The 24,411-nt window shown below is 32.0% G+C and overlaps 1 protein-coding gene across 2 annotated transcripts; it reads right to left on the minus strand.

The window, feature by feature from the left end:
- Positions 1 to 1,033: 1,033 nt before the first annotated feature.
- On the minus strand, positions 1,034 to 7,524 carry LOC142638986 (phytoene synthase 2, chloroplastic-like). Of its 2 annotated transcripts, XM_075813067.1 has the most exons (5): positions 7,129 to 7,524; positions 4,232 to 4,282; positions 3,065 to 3,237; positions 2,177 to 2,412; positions 1,034 to 1,490 (listed from the first exon to the last, which is right to left on the minus strand). In XM_075813067.1, exons 1-5 carry the CDS (start codon positions 7,490 to 7,492, stop codon positions 1,127 to 1,129), a joined length of 1,188 nt encoding a protein of 395 aa, XP_075669182.1. In that variant the 5' UTR covers positions 7,493 to 7,524; the 3' UTR covers positions 1,034 to 1,126. The 2 variants fall into 2 exon arrangements, with proteins under 2 accessions (XP_075669182.1, XP_075669184.1); XM_075813069.1 differs by lacking the exon at positions 4,232 to 4,282 and having other exon boundaries at positions 7,129 to 7,512.
- Positions 7,525 to 24,411: the final 16,887 nt, after the last annotated feature.

Genomic DNA, 24,411 nt, shown 5'->3' on the forward strand with positions numbered 1-24,411 from the left:
TGTTTTTCCGTGGGTCTTGCGCATTGTTTACAGACCCGCAAGTACGGAAAATGTAGCAAGAAGTAATAAATTTGGGCCCCATAGGCACTGTTCATAATTTAAAAATTATTTTGCTACAGTGTTTTTAACAATAAGTTTTCTATTTTCAGCAATAAACAGTATCTAAACAGACCCAGAACATGCAAAATAAAAATTTATTGTTCCCTAGGCTAGAAGACATAGGTTGTATATTTAATTTTTCTCAAAAAAATAGAGATATTTTATCTGCCATGTACAATAAAAAAAATCATTAGTAAAAATTTCAACCCAAAAACCAAACCCCAATTATCAACGTATGTCTCTTTTTTTCAACGTTAGTCTTTTTTTTTTTTAGTCCTATCATAGTTTTTATATAGATTATCAACGTTTGAGTTTAAGTGGACTTGTTAGAGAGATAGAATTTTACTCCTTGTTAAGTTTTGATTAAACAAATACAGTATAATTTTATTTTTTAAAAAATGATAATGATAAGTTTGAGTTTAAGTTGGACTTATTATAGAGATAGAGTCTCACTCCTGGTAAAGTTTGAACTAAAAAAAAATTATTTAAATAAAATGATAATTTTATTTAAATATTGTGCTGACATGGAAAATTGTGAGAGTTTCAGAGATTTTAGTTTTATTTTTTTTTAAGTCCTATCATAATTTTTATTTTTATATAGATTATCAACGTTTGAGTTTGAGTTTAAGTTTAAGTTGGACTTGTTAGAGAGATAAAGTTTCACTCCTTGTTAAGTATTGATTAAACAAAAATAATTTTATTTTAAAAACATAATAATGATAAGTTTGAATTTAAGTTGGACTTATTAGAAAGATAGAGTTTCACTCTTGGTAAATTTTGAACTTAAAATAATAATTTGACTTAAATAAAATGATAGTTTTATTTAAATATTTTGCTAATATGAAAAATTGTTAGAGTTTCAAAGGATTCAATTATATATATATATATATATATATTTGGATTAAACTTGACTTGTTTGCTAAACAAACAAACAAAAATAAATATTTTCTTAAATCAAACTTGAGCTGTTTATTAAAACAACTTAGTTTATTTACTGCCAAATTAAAACTATGCCAAGGTATCAGGTTCATATCTCATTGGCCAACTTTGAGCATCCCATAAGTGCTCTGGCGTAAGCAACCGGAAGTGATGCTAATTTTTTTGCTTTTGCTACGGAAGCCCGCTTTGTGAAGTTGTTGTAATCATTAGCTTCAATGGCATCTAAGATCTGTCGGTACAACAGCAACGATGCCCATACTGCCCATCTACTAGCTAAGTTGAGCTCTGAAACCCCCTTCTCTGCTTCATCATAGAACATCCTAGCTCGCTTTATCTGGCCCTTCATGAAACTACGCCATTTATCGGTCACTTTCCCACGAAATATGTCATCATCTGACAGGCCAGCTTGTGCTAGCTCATCTTGTGGGAGATAAATTCTTCCTCTGATAGCACTACAAAGTACAAGGTGCAAGTGTTTTTGCATATAAAAAATAAAATACCCGTCCACAAAATATTTATAGGAAAATTATATTTTACAACACTAAACTATATCCTATATGGCTATAAAATGAATGAAATTGTTCGCGATCAGCTTAAATTTGGCTCATGACTATTGTTTGAACTCAGTCACCAACACAACGAAACAGACTTCAACTCAAATTTCGGTTTCATATGTTTGTGAACACTAAAAGATAATCTTATGCAATTAACATGATGAACAACTTAAATTTTCATTTTGATTAAATCATTACTATTGAAGTGTAAATGAATTAATTAGTAGTATTGGTGACTAATATGCATTATCAAAGGTATAAAATATAAGGTTTAAGTAAAAAATTGTAATATATAAATTAATTTATTTAATCAATTCACAATATATATAATTCGTTTGGGAAACTAGAAAGCTAAACTTTAAACCTAAAAATATAACTTGGAATTAAACTCGTTCATAATAGCAAAGTAAACGTATGTGTGTGTGTGTATATATATATACACCTTAATTAGTGGTCGACTCAGCTCATTTTTACAACCCTTACTATTCATCAACTGGATGAAACGGGTGTTGCTACTTTCTTTTAAACATGTTTACTAGAATATGAAAATGGGAAGATGTATATCTGCGTTATAAGAAGCTTACTCTTCTCCCACGTCTCTGAGTATGTTGGTGAGTTGATTAGCAATTCCAAGGGCTAATGCAGCATTGTAAACACTCTCTATTGAAGCCTTTGATTTTGGTGCTATCCCTATCACTGGAACACTCATAAGCCCCACAGTGCCGGCAACATTGTAGCAGTAAAGGTAGAGCTCATCGAAGTTCTCGTATCTTGATTTTGTCAAGTCTAACTTCATTCCTTCTATCATGTCTTTGAAAGGCTGTCCAATGAAACAAGTTACAGTGAATTGGTCAGTCTTAGCACCTAATATTGTTATACATTCTGTGCTGCCTAATATTCAAGTGAGCATGCCAGTTTGTTTAGAGCATTGGCAGGTGCAAAAATTGATATTCTATTCTTATTATATTACCTATTTAATACTACATTTTATTAAAATAATAATTTTTCTTGACTTTTTTAATTGTTTATTTTTCTTCACACAACAATAATCATTGACTATCTTCCTTCATTCTTGAAATGCGTAAATAAAGAAATAATAAAAACTAAATGGAAATTGAATAATGTCAATTTAAATTTATACGGTTAATATATTAAACTTGTAAATTTAAATAATTATATACGCGTTTAGATCTACGCATTTTCTGCGTTTTCCTTTTTTTGCTGCGTTTTAGCTTTAGGAGATAAAGTTACTGTTCACACACTGTACACATACTGTTTCATGCACTGTTCACGCACTTTTCAGCTACATTTTCATTAAAAATAAGTCTCACAGCATTATTCACACATTTAAAAATTATTTTGCTACAGTATTTTCAGTTTTCAGCTGTATCTAAACGGATCTTATACACTAACATTTTTAGGCAAAAACATGTAAATTCTGATGTGAGTGTTTTAAGCCATTTAGAATATACCTGTATATCAATAGGGTACTTTGATACAGTATCAGATAGAGCAACATCATACACATCACACGGTCGACCTTCAAAAATATCATTTAATCTTTTCTCCCATATTTCTAGATCCTTGGGTGTGGTGTATGTAGCATTAGGCCCATCCACAAGCTCGTCAGTTCTCCTGCACCACACTACAGAGAAGAAGACATGCCATCGTTTCAATCCACACTTTTAATTATTTGACTCTAGCTAATATAGTGTTGGTTATAACCAGTGAAGTTGATACCGTACCGATACCAGCCGGTATGTATCGTACCGATACGTGTACCGATATCGAAACGATAACGTTTCGTATCGGTTTAAATATCGGCCGTACCAACCATGTACCGACCATACCATCCAATTTTGGACAATACCGGCCGGTACAGGAAAAAACTTTTTTTTTTTTTTTAGTTTTGTAATTTTGAATTTTTGTAAGAGCATAATGGTAACTTATTTACATTAACTTATTAGTATTATTTGTTTTTTTAGTATGCAGTGAACAATCAAGCTTTCTATTTTTTATATATATATATATATATTCTTTTAATTGATGTTAAAGTCTAAAACTATGAATAATTTGTTCTGAATTGAGGTAATGTTTTATGATAAACTTTTATATTTATTATAATAATATGAAATTTTATATGCTTATAAATATGGTTCTAGAGATTTTGTGTGTATGTGTGTGTATATAATATATATATATATATATATATATATATATATATATATATAAAAATAGTGGTAAACCCGAAACGGTATACCGGTATTGACCGGTACCTTAAATATATCGTACTGCTGGCCAAACCGGTACAACTTCCGGTACGATATTGACTTCCTTGATTATTACACATACATTGTACATATATACAAATTGGTTTTTAACTGAAATCATGACTGTGTGTATAAGATTAATTTCTGGTCTTAATATATGTACATCAGCTTTCAACACTTTTCATGTTTTAAAGGTGGACATCAATTTTTTGTCTTTTGAAAAAATGTTTACTACAATTGTGTATATTATACGATAGAGTGAGTATAAAAGAATGTTTACAGTAATATATATAAGCACTAGTTATTTAAACAGTAGCCAGATCAAAGTAAAACATAAAGCTCAGGTGTGATATAGGCTCCGCCAAATACCAATAATCGCCCAAAAAGCTCTTCGCAATTCTGGCATCATGAGTAATGTACCTGAAAATCGCACATGAGAAGCTCAGTTCAACAGTATTTCCCCAATTATATTTTAAAAGTAATTTATAATGCATCAATTAAAAATGATCACCATAAGTTAATTTCAAAAAATGTACTCATAGTCATAGCTGAAAGATTTTTTTTTTTTTGTTGAGAAAACTGAAAGAGTCAAGACTTAATGGCTTGTTTGGATTGAGGGGAGAAAAGGAAAGCACAGTAGAATTGGCCGAAAATTAGGTTAATTTCTTGCCAATTCTATTCTACTCCTTTCTACTCACCCTCCTCCTCCCCCCCCCCCTCCCAAAAAAACCCTCCTCCTCTTCCCCCCTCCCAAAAAAAAAAAAAATCCAAACAAGCTATAACAACGGATGATACTAATGGTGGTTGTTGTTGTTACTATTTTTTTAAAATAATAATAGGTTGGTTTGTCTAATCTTCCTGAACATGAATATATTTAATTTGTTTATTTATTGAAAATTAGTTAAATTATAAATATACCACAAAAAAATTATAAATTTTAAAAAGTTATTTATATACGGTTAAACTAAAAAGTCTTTTATTTTGCATTGTAGATAAACTGCCTAATAATTCCATTATATGTTGAACAACATTAGAATTTATTTATTTTTAATAGAAATGGTAGAATTTAGAATGTGATCCTTCAAACAAGCACTTAAAATATTATCAGAATTGCAAAAGGATCACACTAAAATGAATTTTACATATACATATACTTTTATATATATATATATATATATATATATATATATATATATATATATATATATATATATGGGTTGGGTTCAAATTACACCTAGTGTAATTCTAAGCAATGTTACATCACCCAATAATTTGTTATAGAATTTATATTTTGAAAATTCCACCATTGAATTACATGTTCTATACGTTCTTAACAATCATGTCAATTTTCATATCAATTGGATGTTATTTACCATTTGATCCATAAATTTATCTTTTATGCATTATTTTAAACTACAAAAACTTGAATTTAAAAAATTAATTGATGACATGGCTATTAATTTTTGATTATCTTGAAAATTGATATGTGTATGTGTATGTGTGTGTGTCTGTGTGTATAAATATATATATATATATATATATATATATATATATATCGGAAATCAGAATATATATATATATATATATATTGGAAATCAGAATAATAACTACAAAGTTCTAAAATTTTGCATCTTATCTCTCACATGTAACAACCAAAAAGATGAGTCTTGAAAAACAACAAGAAACTTTGGAAAGAAAATCGTGCATTTAGGCTCCCAAAATGTGGAACCAACCAAACTCACAGTGGACTTTGAAAAAATCCATATATTATAGTATTTTTTTTTTTAGAAATGATATGTTCACAATATTTTCACAACAAATTTACAACAAATCTTAAGTGGCAGGTTGTTATTAGTTGTTATTGTTGGGGTAAAAAAATAATCTTAGTGTTAGATTTAAATTCAAACCAATAACAACTAACCACCTCTGATTTGTTGTGAAAATATTGTAAAAATGTTGTGAACGTAGTATCTCTCTTCTTCTTCTTTTTTTCTTTATGGAAAACATATGTTATAGTCTTTAAAACTGCAGAAAAGGGTAAAGTTCACTTAAAAATAGAAAAGAGTAAAACAAAATCAAATTATTATTATTTTGACAAAAACATAGTCTTTTTGGTTAAGAATCCAAAATCTTTTTGTTTAAGAAGTATATTGAAATATAGAATACACATATATAATTACTCACCTCAGATATATATTAAAAAAGAGTAATTAATTATAAAATATTCCAATAATATATAAATTTGTACTCTATTATTAGTAAGTCCATAATTAAATTCAATACGGAACCTACTATTCAAATAAGAAGAAGGAGCTAAGGTAACGCAGGCTTGTCACCAAATGGGACAACAAAAGTGGTTGAATCGATGTGGTTTCTCACCCCAAAAAGGAAGAAGAAGAAGGAGTATGCAATTAATGTATTCTCAAAATATTCTATAATTTTCCATTTAAAAGTAACAATATTTTTTTAATAAATGGTTTTGCTAGAAATTGTTTTCTAAAAAAAATCTCTCATTTTTTTTTTTATAAGGAAAATTATGAAAAGCTTATTTGTTTTCTTAAGTTTAAGATTAAAAACATTGCCCTTTCCATGTCCGGAACATCAAAAAATGTAGAAATTCTTAGAAACAAAATAGATTTTTTTATCACAAATAGTGTTTATTAGACATATTTACACAGTTTTAACACGCAACCCAAAAAAAAATGGCTTTAAAGTCACGCTCTTCAAATTAGAAATAGTGATTCAAATTACGATTTTAATTGTTTTTTGGGTATGTATAAAATAATTTGTAGTAACAATCTTTTTTAGTAGAGGGTTACGCTGGGAATTGTTTTCTAAAAAAATATCTCATTTTTTTTTATAAGAAAATTTATGAAAAATTGATTTGTTTTCTTATGTTTAAAAACATTAGAAAATGTTTGGTTGTGATCTTGAAAATAAGATTAAAAACATTGCCCTTTCCATGTACCTAACATCAAAAAAAGTAGAAATTATTTTCTTAAAAACAAAATAGATTTTGAGCACAAATAGTGTTTATTACACATATTCACACGGTTTTAACACAACCCAAAAAAACAAAAACAAAAAAAACAAACAAACAAACAATCAATGACTATAAAGTCACGATTGTCAAATTAGAAATAGTGATTCAAATTACGATTTCAAATTTTTTTTTTTTTTTTTGGATTATGTGCAAAATAATTTGTATGTAACAAATTAAACCCTAGGACGAAATACATACTAAGAGAAAGAGCAAGTACATATACCCCAGTAAAATGTGTTGTCATAGTCGGCACAGAACTCTCTACACCTTTCATAAGCTTCATTCAAACGATTCCAATCAATGGTAGTGGTACCATCATTCTCAACTGGTTTTTTCAGATCCAATTCACTCTCTCTCCTATGCTCTCTCACCAGAGCTGCTTGCTTTAGCACCACTTCATACACCCTCTCCTCTGAGGATCTTGATAGGTTTGCAACTGCCCTTGAATAAGCAGAAACCCCAGATGAAAAACTAGTTTTAGAGCTCAACTTATTACTACTACACCTCCTTTGTGTGCAATAATTTCTGGGCAAAGAGTGATCACGAGCATTCACTCTGGGGCAAACCACGCAAAGTACAGCAGACATCTCAACTAAGCAAAGATGATCTTCTTAATATTTTTTTGGGAATGAGGTAGGCTCTTTGGATAAGGTAACCACTATATAATAAAGATGATCATCTCTATAATAAATGCATGCGCATGCCTATGTCACCACACCACTGACCAGTAGTTACTAGTTATTAACAGTAACGTCGAAGAGTACACAGATACTCTCTGCAGAATTGAATGTGAACGACAATTTGCTACAGTATTTTACTATTCACCGACGTACGTTTTGAACCCATTGGTGGTTGTCAATCTACAAATGTTCTCACAGAAGGACCAGCCTAGGCCTAGGCCTAGGCGAATTAGGCTACCGCCTAGGTTCCTATTAGAGAAAAATCCCAAATTTTGGGGTAAAAAATTGGTATTTTTTTTTTGAAAATGGGAGATATAAGAAAAAAAATTAGTTTTATTATTTTTCTTTACTTTCAAGAAGTTTCAAAGTATTGAGTAATGTTAGAAAGAATACAACTTTAAATACATGTGTTTTATAAATAGAATAATGCTATAGTTTTTCAAATTATTTTATAATATTTTTTATAAACTGTTGTTGTAGCTAATTTCTTACTGGTTCTCATTTTTTACATTACTTTTTTATTTATCTATAATCATTCTTTACATCATCAATTTGTAAAAAATTTTGTAAAAGAATTTGTATCTTTAACATTTTTCCTTACAAATATATGTGTCATTAATCGTAAGAAATAATTCAGATAGGAAAATGCTAGAAATAGTATTAATTTTACTTGAAAATTTTACAAATTGATGTGACAATTAATACGATATGTGGACGTCAATAACCTATTAAATGCATTTTTGAATTTTTTTATGATTAATGATACATCTTTGTAAGCCTCATGTTGTAAAATTTATAATATCTCTTTAAAATTTATAATGACACATCTTTATAATATCTCTAACATCATTCATTCAAATACTTGTTTATTATCTTCTTGAAGTGTCACTAATCGCATTCATTTCTACATCATTTGAAATTTTTTTTATATATTTAGAATTTTTCCCAAAAAAAAAAAGCATATTACAAAATAAAAGGAATAGATTTTTGTTATCAGAAATTATGATATTAAATACTAGTTAAATATTATTTAAGTGATAACAAAAATGTCTCATTTAAATGTATCGTCTTAGACCTCCAAATTTGTTGCACCGCCCTTATCTCACAAGTACGTACTCGCCACTGTATATGTGTACGTAGTAGGTCCTCCCAATTCAACTTTTCTATGGATATATTTGGTTGGGTCATGGTGCCCTCAATAGTTAACCATCTATTTTAGGAAATTTTTGACACAATTTTTATGGGAACTGAAAAAGGCTGTCAAAATATTAATTTTTTTTTCCTTTAAATGAATAGTTAACCATTACACTAGTATTTCCCCGTTTGATTTAAGGCTTTTGTTAACGGGTGCTGTTTAGCACATGCTAAGATTGAATTTTTTATTAATAAAGTATAGTACTATAGTTGCTTTTTGAGAGTAGAAAAAAACATGGTAATATAGCACTTGGGTCTATTTGAGATCTGTTAATTTTGCTGAAACTAAAATTTTTTTGCTGAAAGTACTATAAATAAACGTAAAAGTTAGATGAAATAGTACAGTGAGACCCATAAATAGTACCAAAAAGTGTAGTAGAGCCTATGAATAGTAGCAAAAATAAGCTGAATAGTAAAGGAAAAAACTTAGATACAGGGTCCGTTTAGATAGAACTTATTGCTGAAAACTGAAAACTGAAAACACTGTAGCAAAATAATTTTAAAATGTGTGAATAGTACCGCGGGACCCATTTTTAATGAAAAAGTGGCTGAAAAGTAAAATTTGTGGGTCCGTGAACAGTGCACGAATGCACTGTTCACGGAAGACTTGGTCAACAATTGCGGCTGGGAAGGGAAAAAAAAAAAAAAAACTGAAGGCAGAACGCTGGACTCAGGACGCTGGACGCAGCCTCCCAATCCAAACACACGCACAGTAGATTAGGTGTTGTTCTTGAGAACAAAAAAGATTAGATGATGTTCCTTAAGTTCCTCTCTTAAGATTTCTATGAGAAAAAATCCACATGACAGAATCTTAAAAAAGGAACCTAAAGAATAACACCTAAGTCGTGCTCAATAATAAAATAAGCTGGCTTTTTAATTTTTGCCAAACACACACTTAAAGTATCAGTAAAGCATAAAAAATTGGACATTTTACAACAGGACCAAATACCCTTTTTGAGTTCTTTCATCTTCCTTCCCTTTACCAACATTTTCTCAGTTTGTACTTTTTGAGTTTTTTCTTTTTTTTCAGATCTACAAAAACCACCACCCAAATGCCCAAATTTCAAACCCAAGCCAAATTGTCAAGCTTTTCACGTTCCAAATTGAACCCAACCACCAAAGCAACCCAGATACAACCAAAAACAAAGGAAGGAAAAGTAGAACTAAAGGCAGAGAGTGATATAGGAGAGCAACGGCTATAGAGGTGGTGGTGGTGGCACCAGTGAGCATAGCTAATAGAAATGGTGGTGGAGCTCAAGGCTTTGACCTTGGCTGATACGAGAGAGAGAATCCAAGATAGCAGAGAGGGAGTGAGAGAAATCTAGTGGTGGTGGGTGGGTTACAAATCTGGTGGTTGCGGTGGTGTTGGTGGACTTTTTTTAACCCAAAGATCCAACCCACACACTCACCAATCTCACCAGAGACGAAGCCAAGACTTAGAGTTAGGGGGGGCAGAAGTATAAACAAAAGATAATTTTTGAAACTCCAAATAAACATTCATTTAATAAACCATCAACAAAGAAAAATACACAAAATTATTGTTTTTTAAGATATTACAATGCAATTATTTATGAAAATGGGACATTAGATTTTCCTCAACATTAGTAGTTGGCAATGTTGTACCACTAGTATTAGCTTCTAACTCATTTGAAGTTTTTCTTTTGAAAAAATCAAATATGGTAGTTGACTTTTTCATAATCTACAAGTAAAATATAATTTAAAATTATCATGTCATTATATGGTCAATAATCTACAAGCATTACACATAATAGACAAACACTATGCACACAAGCAGTCGACAAATACCCAACAAATTTAAAGTTGTAAATAATCTCTTTAATTATTTACCTAAAAAAATTTTTTAAATTTTTTAAAGACACTAATAGATAAAAACACTACCAAACAAAACTAAAAATCTACAACAAAATGCATAGAACTGGTAGAACAACACATGGGCATCGTGTTGTTTTAGTCAGTAGACTAGAGACAAGACACCACCTAACTGCCATTTATTATAATTTCATTTTTTAAAAGACACTAATAGATAAAAAAAACTACCAAACAAAACTAAAAATCTACAATAAAATGCATAGAACTGGTAGAACAACACATGGGCATTGTGTTGTTTTAGTCACTAGACTAGAGACAAGACACCACCTAACTACCATTTATTATAATTTCATTTTTTTAAAAGACACTAATAGATAAAAACACTACCAAACAAAACTAAAAATCTACAATAAAATGCATAGAATTGGTAGAACAACACATGGGCATCGTGTTGTTTTAGTCACTAGACTAGAGACAAGACACCACCTAACCACCAATTATTATGAAGAATATATATATACATATATATATATATATATACACACACATAATATTTTGGAATACACTAGGGGCATTCTTAAGGCCAAAAGGCATAACATTCCACTCTTATTGCCCAAAAGGAGTAATAAAAGCAGTTTTATACCTATCATTCTCACTAATTTGGATCTGCCAAAATCCAAATTTCATGTCAAACTTAAAAAATACCACAGCCTCACTCAATCTATTCACAAGATCATTTTTGTTAGGTATGGGATACCTAATCCATTCTAAAACCTTATTCAAGGGCTTATAATTGATCACTAGGCGAGGGGTACCTCTCTCAATTTCAGTATTTTTTTGAACATAGAAAGCAACACAAGACTAGGGAGACTTGCTATTTCTAATGAGTTTTTTCTTAAGCAGATCATAGATTTCTTTTTAACAAAATTCAACAGTCTCAGCATTCATTTGAACAGGGCGAGCTTTAGTAGGAATATTCTTTTCATCAAAATCTTTAACATAAGGTAAATCAACAATATGTTTTCTTCTATGCCAAAAAGCATTGGGAACATTAGAGCAAACATCATCAATCAGAGTTTTTTTGAAAATTATCAATTTTTTACTGCAACAATTTATCAGAAAGTTGTTCAGCAATTTTCTTGTATCTAACTTCTTGTTTAAGGAAGTTTAGATGGTTAGTTTTAGCATGAATCATATTCAAAGTATAATCAGTATCAGTTTCAAACTTTGAAGCAAATTTGAATTTTACTTTCTATCCAAAAGGATCAGTAGTAATTCCATCATGTTCAACAAGGAAGGGATACCAAGTATTTATAAATGGAAGTCCAAGAATCACTTTATCAGTCATGTTTTTAACAAGAACAGAGGGAATCTTGAAGCAAACATTATCATGGCAAACATGAGCATGATTCAATTCATATCTAATTTTCATTTGAGTACCATTAGCAGAAAACAATCTTTCAGTTGATTTTTCAAAATATTTGGAAGGGATCAATCCTTCCCTGATACAATTCATATCCGCACCAGAATCAATCATAGCAATAACATTGAAATGATAATCATGGGAAATAATAATTTTTACTTTTGTAAACCATTTTGGAGGCAGCATTTTGTCAACAAGATTAAGTTGAGAATTAGCAAAACCTTTATCAAAAAGAAGAGCTTGTTGAGTGGATTCATCTTTATTCTCATCTTGATTATTATCAAATTGATCTCTATCAAGAGTTTTATCAATTTTTAATAGTAACAATTCTTGTTTATTGTTATTACTTTTAATAGTTCTAACTTCATTCTTTAGCTCAATTATCTCTTGTTTGACAACATTGATTTCATGTTGGAGATCATTAACAGTTAATTCTTTGGGTTTCTTTTTGTTAAACTTTTCCAAAGTTTCTTCATCTTTGGTTAACATATTAACAGATTTAATATTATTACAACAGGAATATCTACCACTAATTTTATCATCAGAAAATAGAGTAAAAGACACAGGATTGGGTTTGTCAACAAATCTTTTAATTTCTAGTAAATCATCATCGAAAATCTTTTTAGCGGAAACAGAAGATAATGAGGCAGAATCTGTGTTTGCATCAACAACAATTTCTTTCTCATTTCTTGAAATAATTCGAGTAGCACTTGTAGAAGTACTCTCAGTTTTGACTTTCAAATCAGCAAGCATTTTTTCAACAATCTCAAGAGTTTTTAAATTTTCATTTTGAAGGGGTAAATCAATCAAAAGTTTCTCAAGTTGTGAAACAGCAATTTTTTCAACAAATTTTTCTTCAATACGGTCAAGCAGTTGACCAGTAACATGCAAAGATTCATTAGCAAAATGGTTTTGTTGAATAATAGCAAAAACAGGGTTTTTATCATCAGCAATCTTGAAAGGGGAGGCTTTACCTCAGTATTTTGGCAAGTTATCAAAATAGTCTCAAGAAGTGGATGACTAGACCTAACAGTGGTTTTGTCTTCCTTAACAAAATTTGATTTTTTTATCACATTCAAATGGTGTTTTGAAACTTCATCTTTTGAAACATAATAATTTTCAAGGAAATCAAAAAACATAATATGTTTTTCAATTGATTCATTTTTTCTTTCCGTTTCCTTTTAACACGATCCTTTTCAGACTGAGCAAAAGTACTTTGGTAATATTTTCTTTTACTTCTGTTTTTAGCAGAAATAAATTCATTGTACAAAGCAACCATATCAATTTCAAAGTTCTCATCAACAACATTTAGAACTCTTAATTGACTTTGGTAAACAAGGGTTTCAATAGGGGGAAAATCAGAAACAGATGGAGCAATAGATTTAGTATCTTCTTCTTCTTCATTAGCAGTTTTGCTATATGGAGAGGATGGCTCAGGTTTAGTGGAATAAAAATCAGTGCTAACTTGGGAGTTGTTACTTGAAACTCCTTTTAGCTTCAAATCAGGTTTTTCAAAATTCTTTTGAAAAAATTCATCAAGATCGTGATCTCTTTTTGAAATACTTTCAAATCCAGCAAAGGAATGTCTTCCTTTGTTGATCCTCAAGGGTTTTTTATCACCAAAACATATTTTAACAGTGCCATCAAGATATTCTTGAATATGAGTAAGATAAAGTTCATCAAAAACAGATTTAACAGGTGGAGATTCTTTTTCCAAGACCCATTCTTTGGGAAGAGTAACATCTTGCCATTGAATCATTTTGGGGGCTTGGATCTTAGCATTAGGAGTAGAACATTAGATTAACATGGTTTTACCAGCAGGATCTCTTTCTCTAGCACGAGGACTCAATTGAGAATCAAGCAATCGATAATAAATTCGGTAAATAAGAGCAAAAGGTTTACTACCTTCATCCATGTCATAACCAGATGTCAATATATTCAAAGTCAAAGCTTTAACAATATTAGGATCATCCAAAGCAAGAGCAAGATCAAGATAACAATCAAAATAAACAGGACCATCATACAGAGAAGCAGTAATCATACTAAGAATACTATCATTAAATCTCTTAAATCTAGCATCTCTTAAACACATGAGAACAAAAGCATTAATTCCTTTTCTAGTCAATGGTTTAATAGCAACTTGAACAAGACCAATATGCAAATATTTGAGTTTCTAAGTCATAAAATCATTAATATTTTTTCTGGAAAACAAACAACATTTTTCACGAGTTTTACAGATAGAAAAAGTTTGTTCAACAGTTCTAACTCTATATTCAGAGAAAGCAATACTCTCAGTCCAACTGAGATGGTAAACAGACTTAGAAGGCACTTTTGGAATATTCCATTTTTGGAAATCAGGGTACTCACTTTCTTCAACAGTGTGATCTTCCTCATTCACAATATCAGGAGGACAACCAGTCCTGGAACTAATAGTTGGTTCTCTACAACTTATCCGTGCTATCCTAGTTATAACACTCAAATATCATGTTTTTCTCACAACCGTTACATTTCGTAACACATACCGTAACCAACCCTATACCTCTCATGCCCTACACACTCTCCTGGCTCAAACGGGCCTTACTGTTTGGTTTTGGGAATTCACTTTACAACTACGGTGGCGCCAATGACGTTAAGAAGGGAACACGACAACAAAGTATCACAGTTTCGGGTAGACACAGACAGATCACAAAGAACACAACAACTCTATGAGCGGCCAAGGAAAGAATGGCTCTGATACCAAGAAGGGGGTGGAACACGTGCTGAAGGCGGAAGCACAGTATAATAATATATTGAAATCAAGTAACAAGGCGGTAGAACCGGCCAAACAGTGTATAATCAAAGTAAGCAGTATATGAACAAAGTAATTTAAAATAATGAGGCGGTAGAACCAGCCAAGCAGTATAACATAATCAAAACAGTTGCAATATAATCAAAGTAGTGAGGTGGTAGAACCAGCCAAGCAGTTTAATATAATCAAAGTAAAGTAATATGAAACACAAAGCTGAAAGTAGTAATTATTGAAAATAGATAACAACTTACAGTAATAGTAGTAACAGGATCCCAACTGATTAACAGTACAAAGCTTGAAACTAGTTCTAGTTACAAGATTCGTAAACAATTGGGAAAATAGGGAAACAGTGAGAATTCTGAAGAGAAAATCTAAAGGAAGAAAGGTTTCCTAAAGAAAGCTCTAGAGAAATTCTGGTTTGAACATAAAGGACATCCCCCCATAAATAGGCAAAACGTAGTGAACAATAACAGTGAACAGTAAAAGTACAGTGAACATTAGTGAACAGTGACGGTGAACAGTGACTTTCCTTTTCTTCATCAGAACCAGCAGAATCTCTTTAACTTGCAGAAATACTTCAACATTATTACCCCTTTTGACGTTTTATGCTGAAAGAGATGCGAAATCCCCTTTAGCAAAAGCAGTACCGTTTGCGGGGAACAGCAGTACAATTATTGAAACTTTTACCAAGAGTAAATATTGTAGCTAGTTGGCCATTGTGCAAGCTAGACAAATAGTGAGAGCAGTATCAATCAGTAGAGCACTAGTAGTGGCCTTTGTGCAGGCTAGACAAATAGTGTAAACATCATCAATTAGGGCCTTTGTGCAGGCTAGACAAATAGTGAGAGCACTAATCAGTACTAGGAGCATCTGATGGATAATCATCATAGGGATCTCGTGCAAGATTGGGGTCCCATGTGAATGTTGCGAACAGCAGAAACATAAGGTTTTATACCAAAAACATAAATTCTATCTGTGCTTCCTATGAAGTGGTAATCTTTCCATAGGTCTTGGATAACATCAAGAATTCGATTATTGAAATAATTTCTCCAACTGTTAGCAAGAGCATCAGGATATCTAAATGAAAGGTAGGTGTCTCCTTCATACCAGTTACCTTGATGAGTAAAGCCATTAATGAGAACAAGATGCTTTGAGGGCTGGACATTCATCCAGTTATCTCTCTCCCATTCTGATAGAGTGCTCTAGCATCTAATAGAGATAAAAAGGACTTTTGATTTCTACAACAGCCTTTTGAATAATATCAAGGAATTGACTAATCTGATCATGACTCATCAAGTTTATGAGTCTAATAAAACCAAATTCAAACATCTGTGAGAGCCAATAGGGATCTCTATCCTCATCTCTATCATCATCTAAATCATCTAAATCATATTCATAATTTACCAAAAAGCCAGAGAATGGATGATTAGCTTCATACACTCTGAGACTTCTCCCAAAGTGTTCTTCCCAAACAGCTTGAATGTAAATGTCATTAATATCATCTGAATCATCAGGATCGGGAATAGTGGTTGTAACAAGTGTTTTGAAATATTTAAACCAAAGATCAAAAGATTTGGTCATGACCTTGCTTTCAAAAATACAGGATTGTATTTCTGTTGGCAAGCTGGCAACAACACTTCTTAGCGAAGATTGGGTCTTAAGACTCAGTCTAGCATAATCAGTATCCACCATATTCTTTTTATCCATGGAATGGATTTCCTCTTTGCCAAAGAGTTGACTAGTGAGGCCAATACTTGGATCATAAGCATGGCTCTTATGAGCCTCATTTTCTGAAACAAAGTTAGCAAGGTAATTAATATAGGTCTCATTTTGAGCAATAAGGTTAACATGGTGGCTTGTGGAGGCCTCATATTGAGCAGTAAGGTTAACAAGATGGATTTCAAGTGCTTGAATAGTTTTTTGGAAAAGGGTGCGCTGGTTTAAAGTAAAAGCAGTTTGGAGGTTGTCAAGAATGGATTTAATGGAGTCTGGTAATTCACTGTAGACTCCACTATGGAACTATAAGGTTCTAGACAGAACTTCCTGCAAAGCAATTACCATATCACCACTGGAATATGTCGCCTCTACCGAGACAAATTCCTGAAGGGATATTGCATTACTCGGTTTTACCCCAAAAGATGCGCCTTCATGCATTTCAAAAGGATAGCCATGTGCAGGTGCTTTCCCCTTGTTCTTCTTCTCTTCTAAAGAAGACATTATATTCCACCTATTGGTGGTGTAGATAATTGTAATCCACTTATTAGTGGAACTTATACCAGCAATATAATTTTCAGCAATGCACGTTTCATTTTACTATTGTAAGCATTACCTGTAAAAACATTTGTGAAGCATTTGACAGAACACATTAGTGGTCTTTGGAAAAGTACATAAGTATCATGAGGCAATTCAACAATATGTTTTCCTTTAGCATGAATCAGATTCAAAGCATAATCAGTATCAACTTCAAACTTTGAAGCAAATTTGAATTTTACTCCTTGTCCAAAAGGATCAGTAGTAATTCCATCATGTTCAACAAGAAAGGGATACAAAGCATTTATAAATGGGAGTCCAAGAATCACTTTATCAGTCATATTTTTAACAAGAACAGAGGGAATCTTGAAAAAGACATCATCATGACAAACATGAGCATCATTTATTTCATATTTGATCTTCATTTGAGTACCATTAGCAGAAACCAATCTTTCAGTTGATTTTTCACAATATCAGGAGGACAACCAGTCCTGGAACTAATAGAAGAATTGGTTCTCCACAACTTATCCATGATATCCTAGTTATATGTATGTATGTGTATGTATATATACACATACATACATACATATATATATATATACACATACATAACTTTAGGCCTTATTAAAGATTGAAAGAGAAAGATCAAAGATGGAGTCAGAGTCTACTTCTCTCTCTCTTTGACTCTTTTTTTCTAGTCTCTTCTTTTATTTTCGGATGTGGTGGAGTCTCTCAGCTTTGCCTCTCTTCCAATTTTCTTCACAAGACTGTCAACACATATGATTAAATCTAAGTTAATCAACCAACTAACCAAGCATTAGAGATTCAGATATGAGAGAGGGATAAAATGTTACCAGGTTTAGGGCCTTTGGGCGGTGCTGATTGCTGCGATGGACTGATGGTGACTGGTGGTGTCAGGTGTGGTGCATTGGTCTGCCTTTACTTCTACTACATTGCTGTTCTGCTGCAGTGCCGCTACCTAACTCCTCAGTTCTGAGGTCTTCTACCATCAGTTAGGTTTTCTTTCTTTTTTTGCTTATGTTTGTTTTGGGTTATTGTTTAGGCTTAATTTTTGTATTTTTGTTGTTGGGCTAATTTTTTTTTTATAACTTTTAAAAATATCAATAATATTGTTGAAGGGGCAAAGTGCAATTTTATTGAAACAAATTGCTAAAAATAACCCCCCCCCAGGTCCAACAATAGTTCCATCCCTGGATCTCACCACCATGCCTCACGACCAATCTCTCCACCATGCCTCCAAATCAAATCCAGAAATCACCGCCATTGTGACCCACCATCGAAACCCACTTATTAGGACATATGTGGAACTTCTTAAAATATATGTTATGTGAATTGGCTTTTCCTTTGACAAAACACATTTTACTTATAATTGGGTAGATCTAGGATGGGTTTAAATCTTTAAGCAACTTTACGTTCAGGTTAAGAGTTAAAGCATGCATATTTGTTCAAGAAACAAGTGAAGAATTAATGTATTTTAAAGCTCGACATATTGAATCTATCAAGGTTTAAAAGAAGCTTTTCCTCGATACTCAACAACTGCTCGATAGATAACCTATCTATCGAGACTTACGAAATCAGAATTTCTAGATTTGATTTTCGGCTCTTGCTGAAATATTTGTGTAGGGTTTTTTTTTCTCACAACCCTAGACATATATAAGGCTTATTTTAGAGGTCGCTACAATGGGTATGCACAAAGAAAACACATGACAAAGTGATTGAGTGCATTATTCTCTCTGTAAGAAGTTACTGCATCTTTTGTGCCTTAGAGTTTTGTAACCAAGTACTTCTTGATCTTCATCGTATTGATGAAGTGAAGAATTTTGCAACCAACATCTTCTTCAAGTTGGTGAAGTTAGTCACGTACTAGGATCCATGCATCATTGGTTAGTCATGTACTTGGATTTGTGCAAAAGGGTGGCGTTCATATATTGAGGAGTTCAAAGGTTCTAAAGCAGTAGAATGTTTCTACAGTAAGTTCATCTATAGGGATTGTAAAGTCTAGGGACAAAGGTCTTGTACTTGATCTGAAACTTTTCTTTACTATAGTGAATTGCTTTTCAGGAAGAATTTCCCTCAAGTTTTTACTGTAAAACTAGTTTGTTTCATTGGTTTTCCTAGGTCATCATATCTTGTCTTATTTACTTTTCCGCTGTGCATGATAGTGATGTTAGTTTATTTTAACAAGGTTTATTCATAATAAATCTAATTAATAACTTGGATTTAAAATTTGTTAATTATATCAACCGGGGTCTAAATTTCCCAACAAGTGGAGCAAGCACACTCTAATTAGGTTTTAATCTTTGCTGTGTGATCCATTGACCCCTCATGGAAACTCTTGATTGTTTTGATTTGCATGATCTTCTGTTGAATGATGATGACGATATTCAAGATGCCTATTGCAAGCTTTGTAATTTTTGTATGAAATCTCTTAAAAGTTCTAAATTAAAAGCTAATTTTAAAAATGTCAAACTTGAAAGAGATGAATTAATTGCAAAATTGGATGAAGCCAATAATTTGAATGAGAAATTTAAAAATCAAATTTCATCTCAGGTGGACAAAATTAAGGGTTTGGAAGAGCAACTAGTTGAATCTAAAACTAAAGCTAAAAAATTAACTAGTACCAAACTTCTTGTTGATCCTAACTCAAAAGAAAAAGGTTTTTATATTCCTCCATTTAAAAGGAATAATGAAGAGTTGAAGGCTAATATTGCTAGGATAGACAAAGGTAAAAATTCTGATGTAAACACTGAAGTTTCTAAACCTATATCTAAAACTCCTTCTAGGTTGAATAAAAATTATGAATTTGTCCCCACTTGTCATCATTGTCATATTGTTGGTCATATTAGGCCAAACTGTCCTAAACTAAGGTCTTTGTCAACCTCTAAGGTTAGACCTCCTTCTAGGAAGCATAGTAGTCCTAAAAATGCTCATATTTGTTACCATTGTGGTGTTTCTGGACACATTCATCCTAATTACTTTAAGTTGTATCCTCAAAAGTAAAAGTCCAAACAGTCACAAGTTTCCTATCAAGGAACTACACCTTTGTTTGGAGAGTTATTAAAAGTTTTAAGCTTTTTAACTCAATTTCAAGAGAATTCTAATTCTTCTATGTCATTTAGTAGACATACTAGGACACGTTCCTTTTCATCTTCACAGCCAAAGACTCATGCTGTGTGGGTGAGAAAGGAGTTTAGAATTTAATTGTCTTTTCTATTGTCCTCTGCTTTAATTCTTTCTATCTAAAATAGGACTCTTTTTGCTTGATTTTTTATCTACTTTTGGAATCATACTTTCATGCATCTACATATTGCTTTCATACTTTCATATTGTTTATCTGTTTTTGTTTGGTTGTTTAGTTTTTATTTTGTTTTGTTTTCAAAATTAAAAAAAATCAGAAAAATAAAAAAACAATGTGTGTACGTGTATATTGGTACTTGTGTACTTTGGATGGCCATTGAAACAAATTTTTCTAAACTCTGTATCTTTTGTAGCTTAGATAAGCATCTCAATGCACAACTAAGCAAGTGAGCTTTGTAGCCTGTGTTTGTCATGAGTAAGATTAAGTAATCTCTTGTACTTATTACTCATATCACTCTTTTTGACGAGAATGACTAGAAAATCCTAAGAGAAATGCATAAATAACCATCTCACCACTATTGCCCACCAATCGTGGATGACATCTGTATGCTCCAGCATAGCAAAAGTGCAATGTCAAAAACATAACATAATTGGGTATTTTCTTCTCTCTCTCTATATATATGTCCATGCATGATATGCTCTAAAGAAAAAAAATGCAAAGAAAATTAAAAGTAAAAAGAATCAAAATACTTTTAAATATGGTTGCAAAAGTGTTTCTAGGAGATGTGAGAGTTATAGGATGTACCTCGAAGGTGATAGCCCCATCAAATAGTTATGATTGTGTGTGAGTTAAATTGATTTTTTCATATCTCAAATTGTCATAACATGAGAAACTTTTGCAATCTTGCGATGTTCTCACCCACAACACACAAAAATTCTTTGCTACTTTTGATACATGTGCAGGTACAATGTGATTTGGTCAACACAAGGAATACATGTGTTAATGTATGCTCACTAAGCTGTCTTGACTTGTTTTTAAAATATAAAATTGGTTAGATTTGTTTAGTGTGTGTATGTGTTTTGGTTCTAAATGCTTAATTTTTTTTTATTTATTGAGAGATGTTTTTGAAGGCTTAAAATGATGTTTGGATCTTTGGTTGAGTAGCTTGCTGCATCCATTTTTGTGTTTTTCCTTTCTTTGAAAAACGATTTTTATCAAGCTCGACAACTTCTTGACAGATCCTCGACAGCTTTCTATCTATCGAGCCTCTTGTTCTTCTTTTCTCAATAGGAGTTAACGCAATCTTGATCCATCAAGGTTTCTAGAGTTCTTCTCGATAGCTTCTCGACAGCTTCTCAATCCCTTCTCGACAGCTTCTCAATCCATCAAGAAACTTTCTATCTGGCCGATAGATCCTCTACAGACTCTCGATCCATCAAGGTTGGCTTATGCTCGATAGCTGCTCGACAGCTTCTCGATCAGTCGAGATCCTCTTGCATGAATTGTTTTTCACATGTTTTGCATCTTTCTATTATCTTCTCATCCATAGCATCTTGTTTCATTACATTCATGCATTTATATGGACTCCTTGTGCCCTCTTGATCATCTTTTTGTTTCTCGGGTGAAGCTTTATAATTTCTTATTCTCTTTGTCAATCATGACAAAAAGGGGGAGAAAATGTGGTTTTTTTTAAAGATTCTACATGTTAAGGGGAGAAATACATGCCTTTGTAAGGGAGAGTTGTGTTTCATCTTGTTAGGAGGAGTATTTACCTACTTGTTCTTTTAGGAGCTTCTTTTAGCTTCTTGTACACCAGCTTTGTGACCATATTTACGTACATTATGCTTATCTTTGATATATATATATATATATATATATATATATATATATATATATATATATGATGTATGTTGTTCTTCACCTATCTCTACATGTGTTGTTTCTTTTCTCTCTTTATACACATGTTTCTTTATGTATGCAATCTTTTAATTTCTGTTTCACACTAAGATGCCTTGATAAGTTTTGTTTAAAGTGTTTCATAAATACAAGTTGTCAAAATCTATCATGCCATGAACTCTCTTCTTGCAAAGTTTTTCAAGAGTTTGTTTGGGGATTAGATTTTATTGTATTCAAAAATTGTTTATGAGTTTAGTGATTTAAGACTTCTCTCAAACTTCATTTGCTTGCTATAATTTCATCATGAATTGCCAAAAGGGAAGATTGTTAGGACATATGTGAAACTTGTTGGAACATATGTTATGTAAATTGGCTTATCTTTTGACAAAACACACTTTACTTGTAATTGGGTAGATCTAGGATAGGTTTAAATCTTCAAGCAACTTTGTGTTCAAGTCAAAAGTTAAAGTCATGCAAATTTGTTCAAGAAACAAGTGAAAATTTTTTGTATTTTAAAGCTCGATAGATTGAATCTATCGAGGTTTAAAAGAAACTTTTTCCTCGATGCTCAACAGTTGCTCGACAGATAACCTATCTAACGAGACTTACGAAATCAGAATTTTCAGATCTAATTTTCGGCCCATGCTAAAATATTTGTATAGAATTTCTTTTCTCACAATCCTAGACATATATAAGACTTATTTTAGAGGCCGTCACAATAGGTATGCATATAGAAAACACATAAAAAAGTGACCAAGTGCATTATTCTCTCTGTAAGAAGTTGCGACGTCTTTTGCGCCTTAGGGTTTTGTAACCAAGTACTTCTTGATCTTCATTATGTTGATAAAGTGAAGAACTTTAAAGCCAACATCTTCCTCAAGTTGATGAAGTTAGTCATGTACTAGAATCCGTGCATCATTGGTTAGTCACGTACTTGGATTCACGCAAAAGGGTGGCGTTCATATATTAAAGAGTTCAGAAGTTCTGAAGCGGTAAAAGGTTTCTGCTGTAAGTTCATCTACGAGGATTGTAGAGTCTAAGGAAAAAAGTTTTGTACTAGATCTAAAACTTTTCTTTACTATAGTGAATTGCTTTTCGGGAAGGTTTCCTCCCAGATTTTTTACTGTAAAACTAGTTTGTTTCATTGGTTTTCCTAAGTCATCATATCTTGTCTTATCCGTTGTGCATGATATTTGATAGGCCGAGAATGTATTGACCCCTTGTGATAAATTAACCAATTAATTAACCAAGTTAATTAATTAATTCAATTAACATGCAATACACGTGGTAGCACAAACAAATCATCAACTAAATTAAAATGCAACGGAAAATAAAGTTGGCACGGTGATTTGTTTACGAATGGGGAAAACCTTCAAGGCAAAACCCCACCGAGTGATTTTAAGATCACCACTCCCGAGAATCCACTATTATCACAACAAGTGGTTACAAGTAAAGGAAACCCAGTACCTTATACCAACATACAGTTGAACCCTTACTCCAATACACAATTGGACTTGTTCTGTAGTGACAATCTCTCATTTTCAATGCACGGCTCCTAGTATATGACTAACCAATAGATAAGCAGATACAAGTACACTTACTCACCAACTTGAGAAAGATATTGGCTGCAATGTTCTTCAATTCATCAACGCAATGAAAATCAAGAGGCTCCTTGGTTACAAAACTCAATGTCATACAAACACAACAGTTTCTTCAAGAGAATTATGAACTAAGGCAAATTCTGTCTTCGGTTACAATTTGCATGAAAAAAATTTTGCCTCACACTCGTGCAACCTCTGACGACCCTTAAAATAATCCTTATATATGTTTAGGGTTGTGAGAAAAGAAAGCCTAAACATGCATACACGGATTGGTGTGAAATCATATCTGAAAAACTGATTTTCATAAATCTTGATAGATAGGTTATCGATTGAGTAGCTATTGAGTATTGGGCTGAAGATCCCTTTTAAATATCTATAGATGCTATCTATCGAGTTTTAAAACCCAGCACTTCTTCACTTGTTTCTTGGACAGATTTGCATAGCTTCAATACTTGAGCTTGAACTCTTATTCCTTGAAGTATTAAACACATCCTAGATCTACCCAATTACAAGTAAAGTGTGTTTTGTCAAAGGATTATTCAATTCTAAATAACATATGTTCCTAACATCATTCACATATGTCCTAACAATATTGACGTGATATTGATGCTAGTTTATTTTAACAAGGTTTATTCATAATAAATCTAATTAACAACTTGGGTTTAAAAATTATTAATTATATCAACCGGGGTCTAAATTTCCTAACACCACTGAAACAATCGGAAGCCACAGGGAGATCAAGCT

The sequence above is a fragment of the Castanea sativa genome, chromosome 6, assembly GCF_040712315.1.
Source record: "Castanea sativa cultivar Marrone di Chiusa Pesio chromosome 6, ASM4071231v1".
In the NCBI taxonomy this organism is placed as follows: domain Eukaryota; kingdom Viridiplantae; phylum Streptophyta; class Magnoliopsida; order Fagales; family Fagaceae; genus Castanea; species Castanea sativa.

Bases quoted from the DNA above. Each gene is read 5' to 3' on its own strand.
- LOC142638986 (XM_075813067.1), bottom strand. From the start codon at position 7,492: ATGTCTGCTGTACTTTGCGTGGTTTGCCCCAGAGTGAATGCTCGTGAT. The intron at 4,283-7,128 runs GTATATGTACTT...TGCGATTTTCAG, and splicing joins TGACAACACATTTTACTGGG to GTACATTACTCATGATGCCA. The intron at 2,413-3,064 runs GTATATTCTAAA...TTCATTGGACAG, and splicing joins AGTACCCTATTGATATACAG to CCTTTCAAAGACATGATAGA.